This window comes from Pan paniscus, chromosome 11 (genome assembly GCF_029289425.2).
Source record: "Pan paniscus chromosome 11, NHGRI_mPanPan1-v2.0_pri, whole genome shotgun sequence".
Classification (NCBI taxonomy): domain Eukaryota; kingdom Metazoa; phylum Chordata; class Mammalia; order Primates; family Hominidae; genus Pan; species Pan paniscus.
Window position 1 is genome coordinate 81,060,993 of NC_073260.2, and position 25,006 is coordinate 81,085,998.

The following is a 25,006-nucleotide window of genomic DNA, read 5'->3' on the forward strand; positions in this document are numbered from 1 at the left end:
TGTTTCCATTTTATTTCAAAAAGAGAAATGAAAACCTCAAGTTTCCATTCCCGTACAACTTCTTTAGCAAGTTAACTAAAACGATTTTCTAAAATGTACTTTTAATGAGAAACTCCAATCTCTGAAATTTGTCTTGAACATTTTTTTTTTCTTCAGACCTCTTACAGGACTCTGGAGTTTCCATATCTCAGTGCCAAGAGCATAGCAAAGGAATTTGACTCAATTTAGTAATTACCTCGTGTTAGTCTAGCTCAAAATTGTTTTGCTCTTAATGGCTTAGGAGAGCCATTTGGATACTTTGATTCTAGCAATAAAGTTCCAATGGGAAGGTGGGTGAATGGGCATGTAATGTTTAGCGTATTATAATGGCCATAGCCAAAGCTTTTCCAGAGTAAATTTTTGCCAGACTCGGACTAAGGATGGGTCACTGTGGAGGAAAGCATGAGAAAATAGGAGGGAGAAAATAAGTCTGGGAGAGTCCTTTCCCTCTCCAAATTAAGCCCCAGGATTATAGTGGACATTTGTTTTAGTCCTTTCTCATAGCCAGAGGGAAAGCTTTCCCCAGCATTCTCCCCATGTGCTTCCCGGATCCTGACACACCCTTACTGTATTAGTCAGTGTTCTCCAGAAAAACAGAACCAGTAAGATACATATAAGCTATGGCCTGAGAACCAAAGGGGCCCATGGTGTAAGTCTCAGTCTGAGGGCGGGAGAAGATTGATTCCCCAGCTCGGGCAGGAAGGTAGAAAAAAGGGGCAAATTCTTCTTTCCCTTATGTTAACTCATAAAATTAACCACACACCAACGCTTCAGAGTGGAGCATGTACATTAAGCCACAGATTCTAAAACTATCTGTGGTGAAGGACTCCCCACCCCTGCATCCACTGTGGATTGATACTTGTGTAAAATACAAAAAAAATGAATCAACGAAAAAAAATGACACACAAGGCCGGGCGTGGTGGCTCAGGCCTGTAATCCCAGCACTTTGGGAGGCCGAGGAGGGCGGATCACGAGGTCAGGAGTCGAGACCATCCTGGCTAACATGGTGAAATCCCATCTCTACTAAAAATACAAAAATTAACCGGGCGTGGTGGCAGTAGCCTGAGTCCCAGCTACTCAGGAGGCTGAGGCAGGACAATGGCGCGAACATGGGAGGCAGAGTTTGCAGTGAGCCAAGATCACACCACTGCACTCCAGCCTGGGTGATAAAGCAAGATTCCGTCTCAAAAAAAAAAAAAAAAAAAAAAAAAAAAAAGACAAACACATACAGAATACAAGCTTCAACTTTTTATTATTAGATTGAATTACCCCGTCAAATTGCAGTAAAATTTCTAACCACTCTCGATTTCTATATTCATCTTGTGACACACAGTCCCAAAACTTGTGGACAGGGACTGGTCCACGGATCACACTTTTGAGTAGCCTGACTAAGCTAGACCATTAGTGCTCTCTGGTTACCAGTGATTATTTCAGGAGTATTCTTATAACCTAAGCTGGTCCTGGACCCTCAAAGTTGGCACTTTGCTTGGGAATGCCAGGACAATGATTCTCCTTTCTCCTGGCTGGATGCCATCTTTGGCCGCCAGAGATGTGGCCTGAGAATGAGTGAATGAAGGCATATCCAAGGGAGAGTAAGTGAGAAGCTGGATCTACTCTATTGTGGACAAATATAAGCCCATAAGTTAACATTTTTGTATAAACCAGAATTCATCTTGTTTTATATCACTGGCTGGAGAAAGAGTATTATGTGATACAGTAATTGGTTTGTGTGTTTCCCCATGAACTCTTACCAGCTTCTGTTTGCCAGTCTTCTTTCCAAAACGCAGAGCTGAGTGTGCTGTTCTTATGGTATAGAAAAATTCGCTTCCCACTGCCCTCAGTACAAAGGTCAAGCTTCTTACATTGTCATTCAGTCTTTCACAATTGGGTCCCCTTCTACTTTTTCAGCCTAATTTTTTGCTAGGTTCATCCTCAGGCACATATCTTATGCTTTAGTTTAACCAAACATACACTTTTCTAGATATTGTAGATTTGTTCATGTTCTCTGTGTGGATTGCATTTCCCCTTTCGACACCCTTTTCTGACTTACTAAGAATACAACCTCAAAAATATAAGGTGTTCATATTACTCTTTTTGTTTCTTTTTTTTTTTTTTTTTTTTTGAGATGGAGTCTTGCTCTGTCGCCCAGGCTGGAGTGCAGTGGTGCGATCTCGGCTCACTGCAACCTCCGCCTCCTGGGTTCACTCCATTCTCCTGCCTCAGCCTCCCGAGTACCTGGGACTACAGGCGCCTGCCACCACGCCCTGCTAATTTTTTGTATTTTTAATAGAGACGGGGTTCCACCGTGGTCTCGATCTCCTGACCTGGTGATCCGCCCTCCTATGCCTCCCAAAGTGCTGCATTACAGGTGTGAGCCACCGCACCCGGCTAGGTGTTCATCACTCTTAAATGTTAATTATTACACATCATCATTCTGGCTGATTTCAAGGGCTAAGTTTGAGAGTGTTGGCAAGAGGGCAAAGTGAGGCACCCAGAGACTTGATGAAAAGTGCATTTAGACCCCAAAGCTCTCATTTCATAAGGATTCTAATATGGTTGGTTGTACTACAAAAATCTCAGAGAGCAACAAGCTTGGACAAAATGTAACTTTATTGCCATGTATACTGAGTATCCTCAAATGGTAGCATATTACCGTAGTAGAGTTTTTGGAAAAGACTCCTCCTTGGAGACAATATAACCAAGTGCAGTGTGAAATCCAAGAACAGACTTCTGGGTGGTGATGTAGGTAAATTGGGAAGATGTCATGGGGTAGTGGTGAGACAGTCCCACTCTACCAGAAGCCACCTCTGCCACCTCCCAAAGGCTGCCTAAAATGCTCTTGTAAGAGCTTATTACAAGGCATGGAGGTAGATACATGTAGAATGTGTGAAATGTTTTCCTGGGAGGAATGATATTTTAAACTTTTATACATTACTGGGAGTCATATGTAACATAGTTCTTGAAAGCAAGTTTTAAGAAGAGGATAGGAAAAAAAAAAAAACCCTATAAAGAAAATGATGCTAAGTGTGGAAAGAAAAAGTTACCTAAGAGGTGATAGAGTACCAAAATAGTTTTTCATTACTTCTCAAATTTGTCAGCATTTAATGGGCAAAGTGAATATTCTTAGCTATACAACTGCTTTAATTTTAGGATTAGGGGATACTTTTAATTTTACGAAATTACATATTAATATTGTTTAAAGTGGAAGCATCGAGAATGTAGAGAATTTATTCATTAGAGCTCTAATACTTATTTGCTGTCTGATCTAGAGAAGTCACTTACCCTCTCTGAGCTTTGGTTGCATTCATTGATAAAATAGGCACAATATTCAGAGAAAATCTAAGTGCCTGTTGTAATAAAAGCAAATTAAAAGGGAAAAAAAACAAAAAAAAACCAGGCATAATACCTGACCTGCTAACCTCATAGGTTGTGAAAATGCACTGAGATGGCTGGAAGTAGACCGCTTTATAAGGTAGACAAATCTATTATTTCTAGTTGGTGCTAGTGCAGAAAGGATAAGTGGTGTGAAGCACTGCCACTCAATGTCAATGGAATTTACTGTTGGTGGTACAAAAAAAGAAAATAAATATATCTCTAGTCTCTTGTTCCTTTAAATTTTGAAGGAGCTTCTACCAGGTTCAGAAAGGGAATCTTATTAGCATTTGGGGAAAAGCCTTTTTACTGAAACTTCTTGAAGCTTTCAACTGTGGGCTCACGTATGTTTGTAAAGATATCTAGCTAATGAATGACATTTTAAAAGAGAGAAGCTGTTCTTTGACCATCTTCTCAAAGAATTATTAATTGGTATCAGAAAATTGGAGAGGGTGGACATGCAGGGATTTCTTGCTAAAGAGCATGATGTGTCTGAGGAGTTATGACCCACAGTATCTGATCTGTTCCAGAGATCGTTTGGCGATTGTAAATGCTGGAGGCGGGGGAAACTCTCCTCTACGTTTGTATAGATCTTGAGCTGTGTAGAACTAATTGCTCCAACTGCACCAGGAGGTCAAGGGCAGAGCCGGTGGCTTACAGATGCTTGTGTCTCCTAGTTTCCAGCAGTAAATATTTATTAGATGAAAGCTTGACTGAGACTGCATATCAAAGAGAGGAGGAAGTGGCATCTCTTGGCAGATTTTATACTCAAGGCAGGTTACCTTCTCCTGTATAATTGAAAGGAGACCTGGCCTGGCTTGAAGGCTGTCTTACCCCTTCAAAAGGGATCAAATAGCAGTGGTGGCCCATGGGTGTCAGATAAAGGGCTTCATAGTTTAAGAAAGACATGAGAAATTAAGAGACAGTTCAGAGGACAGCTGTCATGATAGAGTTTAGAAAAGAATGTGTAGGAAGACGGGTTAGGGATGGGGGATATTGGGATCATTCAAACCTGACAAGAGGAGCCTGAATAAAGTATGACAGGCAGTTGGTATTTGGATATTTGCAGGGGTAATTATATAGAATATAGAGCAGTTGTTCTCAAGTTTTTTTGGATGCCAAGGCACTCAGGAAAAGATCACATGTACATGGCCCACAGTGTAGTCAGGTGAGGTTGCTTAAGACTACGTTCTGCTCTAAGTCTTTGACACACCTAAGTCTCATTCTGCCACCAAACACTGATGGGATCAGTAGTATCATCCAAAAGACTACCAAGATGGTTAAATAGTAGAAAGGAGAGCCCCATTGCTCTTATCAATTTGCAATCCAGGAAGGGAAAGCATCCACCATGGAATGAAGGTGCTCTCTGTTGGAATAGGGGAAGGACAGGTTGGGTTTTATATTCATATTCACACATATTCAACAAATTTGGGGGAAAAGCTATATATATTTATGCGGGAGCCGAGCACACCATAATGAGTAAACATATGTAACATACATCCCATGTTGACTTTGGAGTGGGGGTTTAGCACTAAAATGAGGTAGAATTTGGCCCTTTACATCACAAGGTGAACTACAGGATGCAAATGTGGATCGTGTGCAGCCTCTATAAGCTGGTAGAAACTGGCAGTCTAATATTAATAGCTTATCAGAAAAAGACGTTTGTAAGGCTGGTCCTCTGGCCAATCAGAGCTGATAGCTCATTTGGTGAGAGGGAGTTTAGCTATACAAAGTTAGAAATTTGCCATGCCATCCAGGCCCTGAACCCTTGACCCATCGGTAACTTTGTTTCCTTAACCTAAGGGTCTGTCTTAGTTGATAAAGGGGCATCTATTTTGGTCTTTTAGATCACAATAGCTTAGCGCACTGTAACCTAACCCTGCTTTAAGGGAGTTGCATACTTGTCACCAAAGTGATGTGGAGGGTTGGGCCTGGTTGTGTTCGAGGGAGAGTTAGAAAATGTGCGGTCAAAATGACAAATAAGAAATTAAAATAAAAGGAGGAACTAATTGATTCTGGATTTGAAAACACTCATTGATTTGTCACAGGATGGGTGTGTGGATGTGTTTGTAAAGAAAAGAACTTTTATCTGAGGCATGTGAGTCCTTTTAAGTTATCAGGCCTAGAGAGACATTAAAATGAGACAGAAATCACAGCCTTATTTCCTCCTTGAGCTACACATTCATCTCTTGAAACTGCTTGCTATTGCCACATGGAGCTATATAGTAACCCAATAATGCCACACCTGACAGGATAACCCACCCCCTATAGCTTAATAATGTATAGCCAATCACTAAGCAATGTCACTTCTGTAAACCAATGAGAATTCCTGATTACAACTTTGTATCCGCCGACTCCTTGTCCCCTTTTTCGACTTTAAAAACCCACTCATAACTACTGGTAATTGGAGTGTATATTTAGGCTGACTTGCATCTGTGTTCCCAGGTTGCAATCCTCAAGCTTGACCCAAATTAACTTTCTACTTATAATAATTTTCCATCAACTTCTCCCTTTTAGGTCGATGCGTATGTGTGTTTGTGTACAGAATATGTTCCAAAAGTGCTTCAACAGTTTAAACTTCACTAACTTGAGAAAAATAAGTTCTATAAATTTACCCCTAAGGTCCCTGGAAGTTTCAATTACATACATTTATTGTACACTTATTTTCATTTTGTAGATGTTAAATAATGCATTATTAGTGAAACCATGCCCCAGAGAGTTGAAGAAAACAATGACTAACGAAATTAATCAGTTTACAAGAGAGGAGATCAAACAACAACAACAACAACAGTAACTTGCTAAAATGCCGAAACACTCCCTGCTTCTGAGATTTAAAAACTGGCTAAAATGGATTAAAACTATTAAGGCCAACTGGAGTTTGCACAGAACAAGCTGGCTGGCGTCACAGCCCAAATTTCTGCCACATTTTAACCAACTCCCCACAAATGTGCACATGGAATACATGAGGCAGCGTTAAAGAAAACTGTGCATGCCGAGGATTTTCAGACCTCCCCTTTCCTTCCAGCAATCAACTATTAATTCCAGAGGCCACTCCCTAAATGTTTTCTAATAAAATGACTGCATGAAAGCCAGCACACAGGACTGATTTGAGCTGGACTCCTGTCTCCTTTTTGGTTAATTTACAATAAAAACATCTTTTCTAAAAAAAAAATAAAATTGGGCAGTGAGCTTCTTTTCCTTGATAACATTAGTTTTAATCATTTGAGTCAGTCCCTCTGATTGGAAATAGTAAAAACTGACTTCAGAACAAAAAATGTAATGTTCAACATTCACGAAACGAAGTAAGAATAAAGGAAGTTTAAGTTTTATATCTGCATTTATGTAAGGCAAAAACATACTGTAGATAAGACGGATTTGAGGACATATGTGATCCTGAGAGTAGAAAAGCCTGGATACAACAAATATTCCAGGCAGTATTTCAGACTTTCAAGGCAGTGTAGTTGGTGGGGTCCAAGTTAAGGGCTCCAAACAGCAAAGTGGGACTTGGGTAATGCCTGGTTTACTGTTGGAACAAACGGAAAATTCAACTAAGATAAATATATGACTTGAAAAAGGATGGAGTTGGGAAATGGAGTGGCAAGGTAGGGCAGAGGGACCTAGAGGGCCCAGGAAGGTGGAGTCAGCTGGGCTGGTGGGTTTGGGGCTGTGGACACACCCTCCTCTTGTTGATCCCTCCACCCTCAGAAACCCTCTGTGACTCTTCCATGCTCTGTGATGCAGGCCAGTGCTTATAGTTAAGCCTGGGCACCCTCAGTGCTCAGTTGCTTCAGGCAGCTCAGCTATTCAGACCATGGAGAATATCCTCTGTTTTCTGAACAGCTATACTGAGACAGGGCTGAGCCCTAACTCACATTGCTTGGATATCGACCCCAACTTCATCTGCTTGAGTGGGTTGGGGTTGTTTATACTGTACTTGTTCTACATGGTATTGACCCTGTATTCATCACTCACCGAAAAAAATAATGACATCCAAAAGGTAAGGAACTGTGGGTGAACACCCAAGAGAGATGCCCTGTTGTTGTTTCCGAATCTTATTCCCACATTTCTAAATAAGTTTGGTCAGTACAGAGACATGTTTTAGATGGGAAGTCTGAAGAGGGGATAGAACTTCACTCTTCTGTGGAACAGGTTGGGCAGATGTAGGGGTTCAGGAGGACAAAGGTTTCCATCTGTAGCTCATAGACTACCTGTCTGGCTGTGGTGGAGAGTTCCAGGATAAAATCCCAAACAGTAATTCTGTGGTCCCAGATGGGATTATTTAGAGAGTTTGGGCTCTCTGAAGGAGAATAGTCTCTGCTGAAATTTGATCATGAGTCAGATTCCCATGTCACCCGTCATTCAACAAAGCCTTCCTTCTTGTTGGGCTGACCAGGGGAGTAACGCTGAGAGTCTCTGATCAGAGGCTGGAGCCAGAGCTCTGTCTCTGGGATGCTTGTCCTGTGAGGGAGCACAGATGTGACTGTTGACCTCTGAGTCTGTGCCCTGGATGAGGACTTCTAACTGAGCACATCAAGTGTGGCTCTCACAGAAGAAATCCTCTTTCAGCTTTTCAGAGAAGGGAAAACGAGAAATATTTTATGACCTTTAAAAATTGATAACAAGAACATATTTCTATTAATTAGAGAGTCATATCATTCTTGTATAATGAATGAATGAATGAATGAATGAATGAGCTTCATAGAGTGTGAGAGAAGTGAGTACCAGCCTGTCATTATCTTTGTTTCATTCTCAGCATCAGGGCAGAGCCAGGAGGAAAAGGAAAAGCGTGACATTTAAAGGTAATGTCAGCCTACTCTATCTGAGCTTCAGGGTGACCCTTTCTGTCTCTTTCATGAGGACTCAGTCCCATGATTTCTTAGAATGTCAGTTACTAGATAGTCTCAGAAAACAGAGCCCTCAGAAGACAGGCTCATGGGAAAGCAATCAGACCTGAGACACTGCTCAGAGGCCCTGCTCTGCCCATTCATGGGCATGACAAAGTGATGGACCTGAGTAATGGGTGTTGCCCAATTGGTGGCCACCTGAGATATTGAGGAAGGACTACTGGTTGGCTTGGAGTCAGAGTTTCTGTCTCACAACTTTGCATAAGTACTTTGACTTCCTTGATGCTCGGATTCCTCCTGGAGGTAACCACTGATGTCTATGTTTCACGTGGTGGTTTTGAGCATCACATGGGATAATGTATATGAAAGAATACTACTAATGATTCCACATACACATGTGAACTTGTGAACATTATCAATGAATATTTGCCCTTTTCTACTGATTCTTGGGGCTATCAGAGTTTAATATCCCAAGGGTCTTCCACAGAGTTACTTCTATATGATCCCTGTGCCTCTACCTTCATTGCATGTAACATGCTGTTCTGGTTACCAGACCGGAAAAGTTTGCAGAAGGAAGCAGAAGAGGAAAGAAAGCTACATTCTATTCTGAAAAGGTGATTAATCATTCCCCTTCTGTCCTGTTCCCACCCCCTTCTTTTTTTTTTTTTTTTTGCATGTTCTATTCATTTCAGGGATTCCTTGTAGCCTGCTGTAGTTTTGGTAGTGGGTAGCCATAGGAATGGGTATGTGAATGAATGCTTTGAGGAGAGGCTATAGTGAGGTCATATGACCTCACATATGGTGAGTTCATGGGTGGGGGGTAATGTGAAGCAGGATTCAGGGGGCCCCACCCCTGCCAGGCTAACAGATCCTCATTTCCTTGTTCTGATCCTGGCTGCAGCTTTGGACCTCCTGTTTCCTGCAGTCCCCTGGGCCAGCATCATGATACCACCCTCTTTCGTCGACTGTTATGCCCAGACCCCGTCTGTCGGGTGTGTAACAGAGCAACTGCTGATATCCAGCAACTGCTGTCTTGGGAGTCCCTGAAAGATGCTGCTCCCTCTGTGTCCCCTTTGGCTTCTTCAGCTTCTGGGACTGAGTCATCGTTCACTCTGGCTTCCACCCCTTCAGCAACCCCTCCAGAAGACCTAATATTGTCCCCTCGGCCTAAGCCCTCTCCACCGCCCCCCTTAATTCTCTCACCTGACCTGATCACCACTGTAGCTGACTTATTTTCACCCTCACCACTGAGGGACCCTCTGCCACCACAGCCTGTTTCTCCCTTGGATTCCAAGTTCCCCATAGATCATTCCCCACCCCAACAGCTTCCCTTTCCCCTTCTCCCACCACATCACATTGAGAGAGTGGAGCCCAGCCTCCAACCTAAGGCCAGTTTGTCTCTGAACACCATCTTTTCATTTGGCTCCACCCTATGCCAAGATATTTCCCAGGCCGTGAATCGCACTGATTCATGTGCTCATCGTCATGAACCACCAACCCCAACTGCTTTACCACCGGAAGATTGCACTGTGACTCAGTCTAAATCAAATCTCACCATCTTGAAGACTTTTCCGGAAATGTTATCTCTAGGTGGCTCTGGTGGGTCATCCACCTCTGCCCCAACAATCAAAGGCATTGACCATTCATGCCCTGCATCTTCAGAATTCTCCTGGTGGCAGCCTCATGCCGACGACTCTTTTTCCTCCAATTTTGTGCCATCTGATTTCATGGAGGAGCTTCTTACCCTTCATTCTTCTGAGGCCTCTTTAGGGGGGCACTCTGTGGCCAACATCATACAGCCTGTTAACATCTCTTTTCTCAGCCATGACATTCTGGCACTCCTGGAGAGACAAGTCAAAAGAAGGGGTGATTTCCTGATGTGGAAAGAAAACGGAAAGAAACCAGGATCTTTCCCAACACAACTTAGGCGAAACTACCAACTAAATTCCTCACGGAATATGTTAACCTCAGCTGCTGTTAAGCATGACTTAGCAGAATCCTTTCCTTTTTGGGCCAGTAAAGGCAAACTAGAGTGGCAGCACATCCATCAGCAGGCCCCATATTCTAAGTGTTTTGAGGACCATTTAGAGCAAAAATATGTCCAGCTCTTCTGGGGTCTCCCATCTTTGCACAGCGAGTCTCTGCATCCTACTGTTCTTGTCCAACGTGGCCATTCCTCCATGTTTGTATTCTTCAATGGCATTACAAATACATCTATATCCCATGAACCCCCAGTACTTCCCCCTCCCCAACCTCTGTTCTTGCCTAGTACCCAACCTCTACCCTTGCCTCAAACCCTGCCCCGAGGTCAGTCCCTACATCTCACTCAGGTCCAGTCCCAGGCTCAACCTCAATGTCCATTCCCAGCCCTACTACCTAGTCCTCTATTCCTGATTAGGGTGTGTGGAGTGTGTTTTCATAGACCCCAGAATGAGGCACGGTCTCTTTTGCCATCTGAAATTAACCATCTGGAGTGGAACGTGTTGCAGAAAGTGCAGGAAAGTGTGTGGGGCTTACCCTCTGTGGTTCAAAAATCCCAGGAAGACTTTTGTCCTCCAGCTCCCAATCCTGCATTGGTCAGAAAGTCCTTCAAGGTCCATGTTCCCATCTCCATCATTCCTCGAGATTTTCCACTCAGCTCTGAGGTAAGGAAGAAACTAGAGCAACACATTCGAAAGAGGCTCATCCAGCGCAGATGGGGCCTGCCCCGCAGAATCCATGAGTCTCTGTCATTGCTACGTCCTCAGAGCAAAATTTCAGAGCTATCTGTGTCAGACAGCAATCATGGTCCGTTAAATATCTCTTTGGTTGAGGGTCAGAGGTGCAATGTTCTAAAGAAGTCCGCATCAAGCTTCCCTGGAAGCTTCCACGAGAGGAGCTCAAATATGCTTTCCATGGAGAATGTGAGGAATTATCAGGGATACAGCCAGGAGACTGCCCCAAAAGATCACCTGTTGCATGATCCGGAGACATCTTCAGACGAGAATCTGAGGTCTAACTCTGAGAGAGACCTAGAAACTCATATGATGCATCTGTCAGGGAATGACTCAGGGGTGAGACTAGGTCAGAAACAAGTTGAAAATGCCCTGACAGTACATTTGAGCAAGAAATTTGAGGAAATCAATGAGGGTCGAATGCCTGGGACTGTGCATAGTTCATGGCACTCAGTCAAGCAGACAATATGCCAAATTAAACATCAAAATTTGGCAGCATTGGTGAGTGAGGACCACCGCGTTGATACCTCCCAGGAGATGTCCTTCCTTCGTTCCAACAAACAAAAGATGTTGGAAGCCCATATTAAATCTTTCCATATGAAGCCCATATTAAATCTTTCCATATCAGGATGCTGTGGGGCCTTCCCCGCAAGGTCCGTGAATCCATAGAAATCTTCAAATCGGAAGAGGATCTTTCCACTTCCTTTTCCCATTTCGACCTTCCCTCCTCAGCCAGCTTTATTTCTCAGGGAGATTCCAAAGATGGGGTCTCTAAGTCTCGTAGACGAAGCACTTTTCAAGGAGAAAAGTTGGGAACAACAAGCTCAGTCCCTGTCCTTAATCATCCTCAGCCTGTCTCCTCACCTATTGGCAAAGAAGGGCAGGGGACCCTGAGAAGACAATTTTCTGATACTGACCATGACCTTATAGAGACAGATGCCAAAGATGGTGCCTCCACGCCCCTTAGAAGAGGCACTACATATTTTCAAGGAGAAAAATTAGAAACAACAAGCTCATTCTCCATCTTGGGTCATCCTCACCTCGTCACCTCACCTGTTGATCAAGAAAAGCAGGGGACCCTCTGAAGAGAATTCGCTGATACTGACGAGGATCTTACAGAAAGTGTCTGGACAACTGAGGATGGCAGACAGACTTTTCTGCCCCCCCCCCCCCACAGCATCATAGACGAAGTCAGTCAGAAACAGACTGTACTTGCCAGTAGATGCAGCGCAGAGCTGCCCATACTGCAAGGTGGAGCTGGCCGTGATTCAAGGGATAAGAGAGAGAGTGCCAGTAATAATGTTAACAGGCTTCAGGGCAGTAGAAAGACCTTTCCTGTCACCAATGGGTCGAAGGAGATGTTCAAGGAAGAGGAGATCTGTACTCTTCAATCACAAACTAGGAAGAACTTGACAACCAGCAAGTCAGGAAGCTGCTTAGTGACAAACGTGAAAAGAAGCACTTCTCATGAAACTGAAATTTTCCCACCAAGAATATCAGTTCCTCAAACTCCTAAATCATCATATCTTAAAAATCAGATGTTGAGCCAGTTAAAGTTGGTCCAGAGGAAGCATAGCCAACCTCAGAGCCATTTCACTGGCATGTCTCTTGCCTTAGATAACTTGAGTTCCAAGGACTTACTGACTCATGCCCCAGGCATCTCAAGTCGGGACAGGGGAACTTCCCAGGTGCTGCATGTCCCCTTGGAGGACAGAGGGATCCCTGTGGCACAGCAGCAGGAGCCCAGGGTCCCTACGCACGTCTTACAGAAATGCCAAGTTAAGAATTTTTCACCAGCTACAAAGAGAGTGAGCCCTCTAAGACCTAATGGAGGAGAGCTTGGTGGAGGGGACGCAGGGTTGGGGACATCCCAACTCAGAAGAAAGAGCCATGCTATTCATAACAAGACATCAAGCGAGTCACTTGGGAGCAAATCTTCCCCAACCTTGAAAACACAGCCTCCTCCTGAAAACCTTTTCAGAAAATGGATGAAGACCTTTTTGCAGCAGTCTAATAAACCCATCATAACATATGGAAAACAAGAAAGTTCCCAGGAAAAGGGTAGCTCCTTGTCATCATCTGTGCAGAATAGAGGTTGAGTTAAAAGTAGAGCTGTCTTTACTGGGACTATTGAAGCTCAGAAAATTAGGAAAGACACTGGGGAGTTCATAGAAGAGAAGCTGGGGCATAGGCATTGAATAGATATCACCTGTCCCCAGGAGCCCCTTTCCTCCCCAGTGCAGCTTGGGAAAGCTCAGAATGTGCCAGAACTGCAGGTCAGAGCAGAGCCTGTCCAGGGCTATCACTGCAACTACATGGCTCCCTCCTGCAAAGTGACATGTACCAAATCTTGCAGCCAACAAGCTATCTTTGTAGGCCAGAATTATCCTGCAATGATTAGACAGATCATAGGCAAGGACAGACAGCCCCAGGAAGTTGAGCATTTAAGGGGAAGATATTGTGTCAAAGGCATCCCCAATCCATGCCCCACAGGAAGCCTGTGCCACAGCCAAACCCCACTTGCAGTGTGAAGTCAACCTGGTGCCTCCGGTCATCCTGACCAGTGCTAAAAGTACTGTGTTCAGTGATGTGCCATTACTAACTGGACAGAAAATACTTCCAAAGCGTTTCCAGGGAGGAAAATTTCCCCCCACAAAATAATTAACTCCTTGTTGAGAATCTTGACTCTCCCCAATAAACGTTCTAATAAGAAGGATGTCTTTTCTGTGTATTGTGTTGGGAGGTATAGGTTTTGGGTAACCCAAGCTTGTGGTTAGGGAAAGGTAAGAGTTAGCTCAGCTCTTACTGACTCCCTCTTTTGAATTTTAAAAGGTGACCAATCCCCTGGAGCTCTTGTGGAAGAATGAGTATCATGTGCCTCCAAAAGCCCCTTCTCTCCCTGATGAAGTCTGAGGAGATGAGCTCTTTTCTACCTCTTTGCTTTAGACTTACTGATATCGTATGGCAGCCTGCACCTTCCTCCCCATTCACTGCTTCATATCCTTTAGAGCAGCAAGGAAGGCAGCCCTTCCATATCTGAAGAAAGGTTCAAGGACAGGTACATTTTTCAGAAATAGTGGTTTAAGCACTATTTTAAAAAAGTTGTCACTGACCACAGGATCATATAAGTTGGTGGGAGTGTTTGGGATATTGCTGGTTGGGGTAGAGTGTCAGGAACACTGTGGATGCTGCTTAAGAATTTGACATGCAAGGCATGCCCATGATTTAGGGAAGCATATTTTGACCTCAACGTTGAGGTCTTTCTACTGTTAAGTCACTTGGGGAAGTAGTTCCCCTCCCTGTGTATTTCTCCACGCTGCCTGGATTGATGACATTTTTACAGAGCAAAAAGATCACCTGGCTGTCTGTGGCAGGAATGTTGACCAGGCAGCCACCTACCTCCTAGGGTAAAATATAGCTGAGAGTAAGGAAAAGATGCCTTTGAATGAGAAAGTAAGAAAAAAGTGGAGCTAGGAAAGGATGACCATGCTAGTCGAAAAAGGTTTATGCCCCATGGTGCCCATATCATGACCCTTTCTCAATCTGGATCTAGGCACTGCCCCCTTGAGGTTTACCAGGGCACTTGAAGAGCTGACAGATGCCATTTTGGCAGAAGTGTACATGGGGCTGTTCTTTAAGGAGTAAAACAGTATCTGCAGGGCTGTTGTCAACATGGCATCCCTCTCTTTAGGGAAGGTGATCTTTGTGCCTTCTTTCTAGCCATGTTTATGGTAACAAGCAAGATCTTCCCTTAGTTTATACGGTGCACCTATCAGGATGGAAGTGCAACCTATGATCTTCATGGGGTTAGTGGAATATAATAGATATTGTCTAGAACACCTGCAGCTCATGGTCCAGAGGTGAGTCCTTGACTATGCATGAGGATTACAGACATTTGGAGGCTAGCTATGAATCTTTACAGAATGCTCCTTATGACTAAGAGTGTGCACATATGCACCCTTAAAATATTAGAGGTCTGAAGAGAAGGGAACTCCACTTATACAGACTGGGACTAATAAATGAGGTGAGTTTTCTAGAGGGCACTTGAGGTAGGTTTTCCAGAAAAATGTGTGAATTCTTGGTGTGAAAACAAAAACAAAACAAAACAAAACAAAACAAAACAGATGTCCACTACAGCTCCCTCACCATCCTTCTCTTTTCCTGTCCATGCTTATGCCACTGACCCTACTGTGTGTGAAACTTAGGATTGCAGAAATAATTCAGATTTCGTGAAGGCCTTAAGAAGGACAAAATTGGGATGAAGCCCAGAGCAAAGAACTTAAGGAGGTGGAGTATCCATGGAGGGCCCAAGCATCCATGTGGATAGGCTTCCAATAACCTGGCCTCCTAATTCCTCTGTCATTCCATGTTAGGTCCTTTACCTCCATTCCAGTTCAGTTACTGCCACACCCAGAAGCTATCATCAGAAACATCTAAAAGTTATCATCAGAAACCCTCTGTTTTTGGAGGCAGAGTCTTGTTTATTCGCCCAGCCTGGTGTGTAGTGGCATGTTCTTGGCTCACTGCAACCTCCGCCTACCAGGTTCAAGTGATTCTCCTGCCTCAGCCTCCTGAATAGCTGGGATTAAAGGCACATGCCATGATGCCGGGTTTTTTTTTTTTTTTTTTTTTTTTTTGTAGAGACAAGTTTTCACCATGTTGGCCAGGCTGGTCTCGAACTCCTGACCTCAAGTGATCTGCCTGCCTTGGCCTCTCAAAGTGCCGGGATTATAGGTGTGAAGCACTGCTCTCGGCCACCTTCCAAGGGTTTTATCTTCAGAGGAATTATATGTCCTGAAATGCCTCTATTGAGTGGTAGCTAAACTCTAGTCTTGATGGACTGATCCATTCTTGCCTTGAAATAGGTACACAGTATATGCTTTAAATGGGTGAATTTTGTGGTTCATGTACTATATTGCAATAAAACTTAAAGGATTTAAAAAGAAGAAGTGCTCGAGGATAATAAGAATACAATAGGATACACCAAAAAGGAGTTAACACATTTTTGGAAGATGAAAACCTGGTGGAGGAGAGAAAGCTGATTTAGCAAAGTAGACAAAGCACCAATTATGCTTATTGCTGCTTCCTTCTCTTCATGAGGCACTGAACGTGTTTTATTTCTTAAGTCCTTTCATTGAAGAGATGGTTAAACATACACAAGAGCAGGTAGAACAATATAACTCCCGATGTACCCACCACCTAAATTTCACAATTATCATTTGGTATGGATGATGCATCCCATGTTTTACATATGATTAAAGTGCAAAAGTCCATTTAAACATCTTGCCATCCATCTCTCAGAAGATATGCCATGTGCCATATGTCAATGCTGTCACATTCCTTTGATACCACACGAGGAACACACTTATGTACAACAGATGTACACAGCATTGGTGACAAACACATTGAGCTTTAGTGGCCTTTGCAATCAGTTCTCTTTAAACTTCTCCTTTAAGTCAACCCCAAGGAGTCATTTGAATTTTTACCCACAGTCCATACAAGAAGCAACCTTACAGAGCAAATTCAGTGCACAATATTGCAGTCCCTTAATCACACAGTAACTATAACACAAAAATAACAGTAGAAAACTGTGCATGTTGCTAAAAGCTTGAGATTGCCATATAAGTGTTTTCAAATATTTAAAAGAAATTTTTTCTATCACATATTTAAAATGAGTATTCATGTTTCCACTTATATAAATTAGATCAAATATACATGTTTATCTACCCTCCTTCCCATAGTGCAATTAAGAGTAAAAGATTATATGAAAAGAGGCTCAACATCATTAGTCATCAGAAAAATACAAATAAAAATCAACATGAGATAGCACTTCACGCCCACTAGGATGGCTGGAATAAAATAGACAAGTGTTTGAGATAAGTTGGAGAAACTGGAAGCCTCATACACTGAGAGTGGGAATGTGAAATGGTACAGCTGCTTTGGAAAACAGGCAGTTCCTCAAAATGTTGGCATATAACCCAGCAAATCCAATCCTAAGTATATACCAAGAGAAATGAAAATATGTGAGTGCAAAGAAACTTGTACACAAAGGTTCATCGCAGCATTATTCAAATAGCCAAAAGATGGAAACAATTCAAATATCCATCAACTGAAGAATGTATAAACAGAATGTGGTATATCCATACAACAGATTACTATCTAGCCATAAAAAGGAGTAAAGTATTGACACATGGTACAACATAGATAAACCTTGAAAATTTTATGCTGAGTGAAAGGTCAGTCACAAATAACCACATATGATTCCATTCTGATGTCCAGAATAGAGACATTACACAGAGATAAAGTAGACTTAGAACTAGATTAATGAGGTGCAAGAAATGTAATAGCTAAAGGATATATGGTTTCTTTTTGAAATCATAAAAATGTTTTTAAAATGACTGGTGATGGATGCACAACTCTGTGAATATAAAAATCACTGAATTATACACTTAAAATGGGTGACTTATATGGTATGTGAAATGTATTTCAATAAAACTGCTTTAAAAACTGAAGGATTTAAAAAATAAATGCTTGACATGACAGGGACAGGAGAGGATACAACAAAAAAGGTCAACTTATTTTTGGAAGGTGGAAATCTGGTAGAGGACAGGTAATTGACTTAGTGCCTGCAAACCAATTCACACCATGTATTAGTCCATTTTCACGCTGCTATAAAGAACTACCTCAGACTGGGTAATTTATGAAGAAAAGAGGTTTCATTGACTGATAGTTCCACAAGTTGTTCAGGAGGCATGGCTGGGGAGGCCTCAGGAAACTTACAATCATGGCAGAAGGCAAAGGGAAAGCAAGCATGTCTTCACATGGCACAGGAGAGAGAAAGCTAAGGAGGAAGTACTACACACTTTCAGACAATCAGGTCTTGTGAGAACTTGCTAACACAAGAACAGCAAAGGGAAGATCTACCCCCATGATCCAATCACCTCCCACTGGATCTCTCCCCCAACACTGGAGATTACAATTCAACATGAGATTTGGGAGGGGACAGAGAGTCAAACCACATCACACCACAAAACTGCAGAATACAAGTGACATGATGGAACCAAACAAGAAATTAGGAGTTACATGCCATAAACAAGGTTCACTGAAATTTTGATTCTTTTTTGTTTTACATTGTATATTAGTCTGTTCTCATGGTGCGGATAAAGACATACCTGAGACTGGGTAATTTATAAAGAAAAAGAGGTTTAATGGACTCACAGTTCCATGTGGTTGGGGAGGCCTCACAATCATGGCAGAAGGTGAAAGGCACATCTTACATGGCAATGGACAAGAGAGAATGACAGTCAAGTGAAAGGGGAAACCCCTTATAAAACAGTCAGATATTGTAAGACTTATTCACTACCATGAGAACAGTATGGGGGAAACTGCCCCCATGATTCAGTGATCTCTTACAAGGTCCCTCCCACAACACATGGGAATTATGAGAGCTACAATTCAAGATGAGATCTGGAGCCAGGTGCGGTGGCTCACGCCTGTAATCCCAGCATTTTGGGAGGCTGAGGTGGGTGGATCATGAGGTCAGGAGATCGAGGCCATCCTGGCTAACATGGTGAAACCCCGTTTCTACTAAAAAATACAAAAAATTAGCCAGGCGTGGTGGCAGGCAACTGTAGTCCCAGCTACTCGGGAGGCTGAGGCAAGAGAATGGCATGAACCCATGAGGCAGAGCTTGCAGTGAGTGGAGACCACACCACTGCACTCCAACCTGGGTGACAGAGCAAGACTCCGTCTCAAAAAAAAAAAAAGATGAGATTTGGGTGGGGATAGCCAAACCATATTATTCCTCCCGTGGCCCCTCCTAAATCTCATGTACTCACATTTGAAAACCAATCATGCCTCCCAACAGTCCCCCAAAGTCTTGACTCACTTCAGCATTAACTCAAAAGTCCACAGTTCAAAGTCTCTTCTGAGACAATCCAAGTCCCTTCAACTTATAAGCCTGTAAAATCAAAACAAGTTAGTTACTTCCTAGATACAATGGGGTTACAGGCATTGGGTATATACAGCCATTTCAAATTGGAGAAATTGGCCAAAACAAAGGGGCTCCAGGTCCCATGCAAGTCCAAAATCCAGCAAGGCAGTCAAATCTCCAAAATTATCTCTTTTCACCCCATGTCTCACATCCAGGTCATGCTGATGCAAGAGGTGAGTTCCCATGGTTTTGGCATTTTCCTTCCACATTTCCCTAGCAGAGGTTCTCCATGAGGTCCCCACCCCTGCAGCAAACTTCTGCCTGGACATCCAGGAATTTCTATAGATCCTCTGAAATCTATGCAGAGGTTCCCAAATCTCAATTCTTCTGGGCACCCACAGGAATACCATGTAGAAACTGCCAAGGCTTTGGGCTTGCACCCTCTGAAGCCACAGCCTGAGCTGTACCTTGGACACTTTTAGCTATGGGTAGAGAGCTGGGATGCAGGGCACTAAGTCCCTAGGCTTCACAAAGCAGGAGGACCCTGGGCCTGTCCCATGAAACCATTTTTTCCTCCTAGGCCTCTGGGCCTGTGATGGGAGGGGCTGCTGCAAAGGTCTCTGACATGCCCTAAATACATTTTCCCCATTGTCTTGAGGATTAACAATTGGGTCCTCATTACTCATGCAAATTTCTGCACCTGACTTGAATTTCTTCTCAGAAAATGGGTTTTTCTTTGCTATCGCATTGTCAGGCTGCAAATTATCCAAACTTTTATGCTCTGTTGTCTTTTTAAAACTGAATGCTTTTAACAGCACCCAAGTCACATCTTCAATGCTTTGTTGCTTAGAAATTTCTTCTGCCAGAGACCCTAAATCATCTCCCTCAGCTTCAAAGTTCTGCAAATCTCTAGTGCAGGGGCAAAATTCTCCCAGTCTCTTTGCTAAAACATAGCAAGAGTCACCTTTATTCCAGTTCCCAACAAGTTCCTCATCTCCATCTGAGACCACCTCAGCCTGGATTTCATTGTCTATATCATCATCAACCTTTTGGTCAAAGCCATTCAACAAGTCTCTAGGAAGTTCCAAACTTTCCCATATTTTCCTGTCTTCTTCTGAGCCCTCCAAACTGTTCCAACCTCTGCCTGTTACCCAGTTCCAAAGTCGCTTCCATATTTTCAGGTATCTTTAGAGCAGCACCCCACTACACCCGGTACCAATTTACTTTATTAGTCCATTGTCACACTGCTGATAAAGACATATCTGAGACTAGGTAATTTATAAAGAAAGGTTTAATGGAATCAGAGTTCCATGTGTCTGGGGAGGCCTCACAATCATGGTGGATGGTAAAAGGCACGTCTTACATGGCGGCAGACAAGAGATAATAAGAGCCAAGTGAAAGGGGAAAACCCTTATAAAACGGTCAGCTCTCATGAGATGTATTCACTACCATGAGAACAGGATGGGGGAAACTGCCCCCATGACTCAATTATCTCCCATCAGGGCCCTCCCACAACACATGGGAATTATGGGAGCTACAATTCAAGATGAGATTTGGGTGGGGATACAGCCAAACCATACTGCAGTGTATAAATTTTTTATACATAATTAAAATCTTTTTTGGGGGGAGCTCTTTTTCAGTATATTGTAAAACCCTGTTGAAATGTTAGCATGCTTCAAATGTGGAAAGGGAATCCCAGGTTCTTGCCTGGAACAGAACCTGAAACAAGTGTTTTAAAGTTGGCACGGCATACTACTTTGGTGTATTAGTACACCATGCCAACTTTGTACACTACTAGGTCTAGGTGTGGTGGTGGCAACTGTGGGAATCAAAGCCAAAAATCTGAAATGTTATATAAAAATGTAGTCAATGGTCCATTAAAAATGTATTTATTTGAAGTTTAATGTAATTAAACTTGCAGAAGAGTTGCATGGATGGTAAACAACAATATATTGGTTCATTTGCATTGCCATAAAGAAATACCTGAGGCTGGGTAATTTAAAACAAAAAGAATTTTATTTTGGCTCACAGTTCTGCAGGCTATACAGGAAAGGTGGCAACAGCATCTGCTTCTGGAGAGGGCCTCAGAAGATTTTTAATCATGGCAGAAGGAAGACTAGAGCCAACATGTCACATGGTGGGAGAGGGATCAGGAGAGAGAGTGGGGGAGGTGGCACATTCTTTTAAACAGCCAGATCTCATATGAACTCATTTATTACCATGGGGAGGGCACCAAGCCATTCATGAGGGATCCACTCCTTTGACACAAACACCTCCCAGTAGACCCACCTCCAACACTGGTGGTCATATTTTAACATGAGATTTGGAGGGAACGAAACATCCAAACCATATCACAACAGTGTAACTTTTATCCAGATTTGCCTACTCACATTTTGACCCATTTGTGATCTCTCTCCTATATCCCTCCCTCCTACCTCCTCTCTTCTCTCTCTCTCTACACACACACACACACACACACACACACACACACACACGAATTCCTGGACATCAGAGAATACTTTTCATACATCATCCACTTTCTTCTTGACTATTTCATTGTGTATTTCTTAAGAAAAGAATATTCTTTTACATAGTCAATTATCCCCTTCAGTAAATTGAGTATTGGTGTAAAACTTTTAATTAATCTCTTATCCGTATTCCATTTTTGTCAGTAATATCCTTTGTGGCTTAAAAATAACCTCCATTACAGGATCCAGTCTAGAATTATGTATTGCATTTCGTTCTCATGTGTCTTTAGTCTCTAATCTAGAGCAGTTTCTCAACATTTTTTTATGGCATCACCCTTTTTGAAGAATATATTCAATGTGTAATTTTTATAATCCTCTCTTCTTAGAAAGTTTATGGTGGAGCTTATCTTGCTCTGGCTGTAAAGGACATTTTTACATTTGTGAGTTCTAGGGACCATACAGGCTGTTAGGACCAGACATTATAAACAAACAGAATGAAACCAAACACACAAAACAACAAAAACCATCAGGATGCAAGGCTATATGGAGATATATTTCTCAACAGAGAGACATCCTGTAGTCAAAGGAGGGTAGATGTGAGGAGGCAGACTTAAAGTTTATCTCCTTTTGGGTAGAGAAAATGGAGAAGCTGTGGATGCAGAAGACAGGCAAAGCTGTCATCACTGGTAAACCCTCGTCAGATGAAAAGGATTGGGTGCCTGGGGTCAAGATGGAGTCATCAGACTCAGTGAGGGAATTTAGGCAAGCAGTGTAAAGCAATGACACAAGGCTTAATTTCAGCAGTTCATAACCTAAGTAGAGAAGCTTCAAGGGTTGTAACTGTTAAATGACTGGCTAACATGGGGAGATAAATACATATATACTATAAACAAAATAGACATTGTTTGAAAAAAGTATAGAGGAGCCATAGGAATTGGGGTGAAAAGTTAGGAAGTAGATGGAAAAAAATAATAAAAACTTTCATAAAAGAAGTAATCATAGGCATAATTCAAAACAAAATGCTATGCTAAGTTTCAATTGTGCTCATTATAGGCTATATTACACTAAGGAGAAATCTGCTTCCTAAATCAGGATAAGTTTGGTTATGTGGGTTGTGATTCAGCACAGTTGCTCTGTGAAATTGAGGCAGAATTTTAAAATGCTGGGAAGAAGAGAGGGGGTTTGGTAAAGAGAAGAAAGAAGGTGCATAGGATAGAACACTGTATAGGTAGAGGGAGCTAGATTTGAGAGCCCTTAGGGGTGAATAGCCTAAGAGAGATTAGAGGAGAAAAAATTACTGAAAGAGTTCCAAATTTTTTGCCAGAGATGGGCCATGCCTTTGTGTCCCTCTTTGTTGTACAGGTTACTCTGTTCTCTGATGGCTTTTGGTAAACATGGATCTTTTTGAAGAAATATGGAGGGGATAGGTTGCTGCTGAGTATATTCCTGGTTTTGTACAGGTGAAAAAAAAACCATTGTGTTCGTGGGGAGGTTATAGTTGAGGACAGAGTAGATCTTGAAGGTGTAAATCCATGGCCACGTCACTTTCAAAGATAGTGGGCTCCAAAGGCGGATCATGAAGCAGTAAAAGGTAATAGGTGGAATAAATAGAAAATGTTACTAATGTAAACATATAGAATCATGAAAGGGTGCAGTTGGAGGGTAAGATGAAGATCTAAAAGGACCCAGGGGAATGGACAGATCAGTTGGGCTAGATGATAGGGGGAAAAACTGTGGGTTCATCTTCCATTTGTTGTCCCCGCCCCACCCTCAAGAACTTCTGGTGTCTGTGTTAAAGTTCCATGATATAGGCCTGGAACTCTGATCTGGAATGGGGACTCAGCACTCAGCTTCTGTTAATGAAGACTACCTTCTTTGTCTCAGAAGCCTTACTGCACCGTGGCTGAGCTCCAGCTTGACTTCCTGGGTATTCCTATCCTTGCCTTCCTGTGTAGGATGGGGCTCCTCCTTCTATCTCTGTGCTACCTAAAGAGTAATCTGTGTTTTCCAATATTTTGGAAACAGAGAGACATCTGTCAGTTAAGTGAGCCAGAGCTGTACAGAGATTTTAGGTCTTTATTCTTTTCTAACATGTGTATTTAATGCTAGAAATTTCCTTCTAAACACTATTTTTGCTACAATTTTGATTTTGCAGCAAATTTTGATTTTTCCATTTTCATTTAGTTTAAAATATTTTAAAATTTCTCTTGATACTTCTTCTTTGCCCATGTGTGTTGTTTAATCTTCATGTATTTTGGGATTTTCTGGATATCTTTATGTTTTGATTTCTAGTTTTGCTACATTACGGTCTAAGAGTAGACATTATATAATTTCTTTTATAGTTATTAAGGTATGCTTTATGGCCCAGAATGTGATCTACCTTAGTTAATGTTCCATGTAAGCTTGAACAGAATGCTGTTGAATGAAGTATTCAATACATGTCAGTTAGATCAAGCTGATTACTAGTGGTGTTCTGATCAACTATATCTTCACAGATTTTCTGCTTTATCTGTCAATTACTAATAGAGACATTTTGAAGTCTCCCACAATAATAGTGGATTTATCTATTTCTCCTTGTAGTTCTACCACTTTTGCCTCATATATTTTGACACTCTTGTTGTTAGATGTGTACACATTAGGAATTATTATGGCTTTTTGGAAAATTGACCCCTTTGTTATCATGTAATGCCCCTCTTTATCCCTGACAATTTTCCTTGTGCTGAAATCTGACTTGTTTTAAATTAATATAGCTGCCTCTATTTTCTTCCGATTACTGTTAGTATGGTATGTTTATCTCCATCCCTTTGCTTTTAATCTATCTGTGCCTTTATATATTAGATGGCTATCTTGTGGGCTGGACATGGTGGCTTACCTGAGGTGCAATCCCAGCACTTTGGGAGGCCGAGGCAGGTGGATCACCTGAGGTCAGGAGTTCCAGACCAGCCTGGCCAACATGGTGAAACCCTGTCTCTACTAAAAATACAAAAATTAGCTGGGCATGGCAGCAGGTGCCTGTAATCCCAGCTACTCACTGGGGCTGAGGCAGAAGAATCACTTGAACCCAGGAGACGGAGGTTGCAGTGAGTCACGATCACGCCATTGCACTCCAGCCTGGGCGACAAGAGCAAAACTGTCCCTAAATAAACAAACAAACAAATAAATAAATAAATAAATGGGTATCTTGTGGACAACACATAGTTGGGTCTTATTTTTTAATCTACTCTGACAGTTTGTCTTTTAATTAGTTAATTTAGGCGATTCACATTTAAAGCAATTTTTAAAATACAGTTGGATTAATATCTACCATTTCTGCAACTGCTTACTATTCATTGTACCAGTTCTTTCCTTTTTCTCCCTCACTTTTTTGCCTTCTATGGTTTTAAACAAGAATTTTACACTATTTACTTTTAATTATTCATATTTAAGGTGTAAAACATGATGTTTTGATAAACATAGTGAAATGATTACTATAGTCAAGCCAATTAACATAGCCATCAGTTACTTTTTTTGTGGCAAGAGCATCTAAAACCTACTCTTTTAGCAAGCTTCCAGCATACAATACAGTATTATTACCTAAAATCATGTTGTACATTATCAAGTCTCTAGACTTTTTTATCCTACATAACTACAATTTTG

General features: G+C 42.1%; 1 protein-coding gene and 1 long non-coding RNA gene across 2 annotated transcripts in view; one reads left to right on the plus strand and one right to left on the minus strand.

Annotated features, from left to right (window-relative positions):
- Positions 1 to 5,477: 5,477 nt before the first annotated feature.
- LOC129393087 (uncharacterized) overlaps positions 5,478 to 25,006 on the minus strand; it is a 35,466-nt gene continuing 15,937 nt past the window's right edge. Inside the window, exons 4-5 of the long non-coding RNA XR_008619712.1 lie at positions 9,811 to 10,096; positions 5,478 to 7,977 (exon numbers count right to left, since the gene is read on the minus strand). This is a non-coding gene — a long non-coding RNA (uncharacterized LOC129393087). The remainder of the gene's footprint in view (positions 7,978 to 9,810; positions 10,097 to 25,006) is intronic.
- LOC100983721 (spermatogenesis-associated protein 31D3-like) lies at positions 7,198 to 13,630 on the plus strand. Its single transcript, XM_055091928.1, is given in 7 exon segments — positions 7,198 to 7,408; positions 8,165 to 8,210; positions 8,809 to 8,869; positions 9,157 to 11,569; positions 11,572 to 13,408; positions 13,411 to 13,494; positions 13,497 to 13,630. Coding segments are annotated over 7 exon segments (4,761 nt in total). The 5' UTR covers positions 7,198 to 7,222.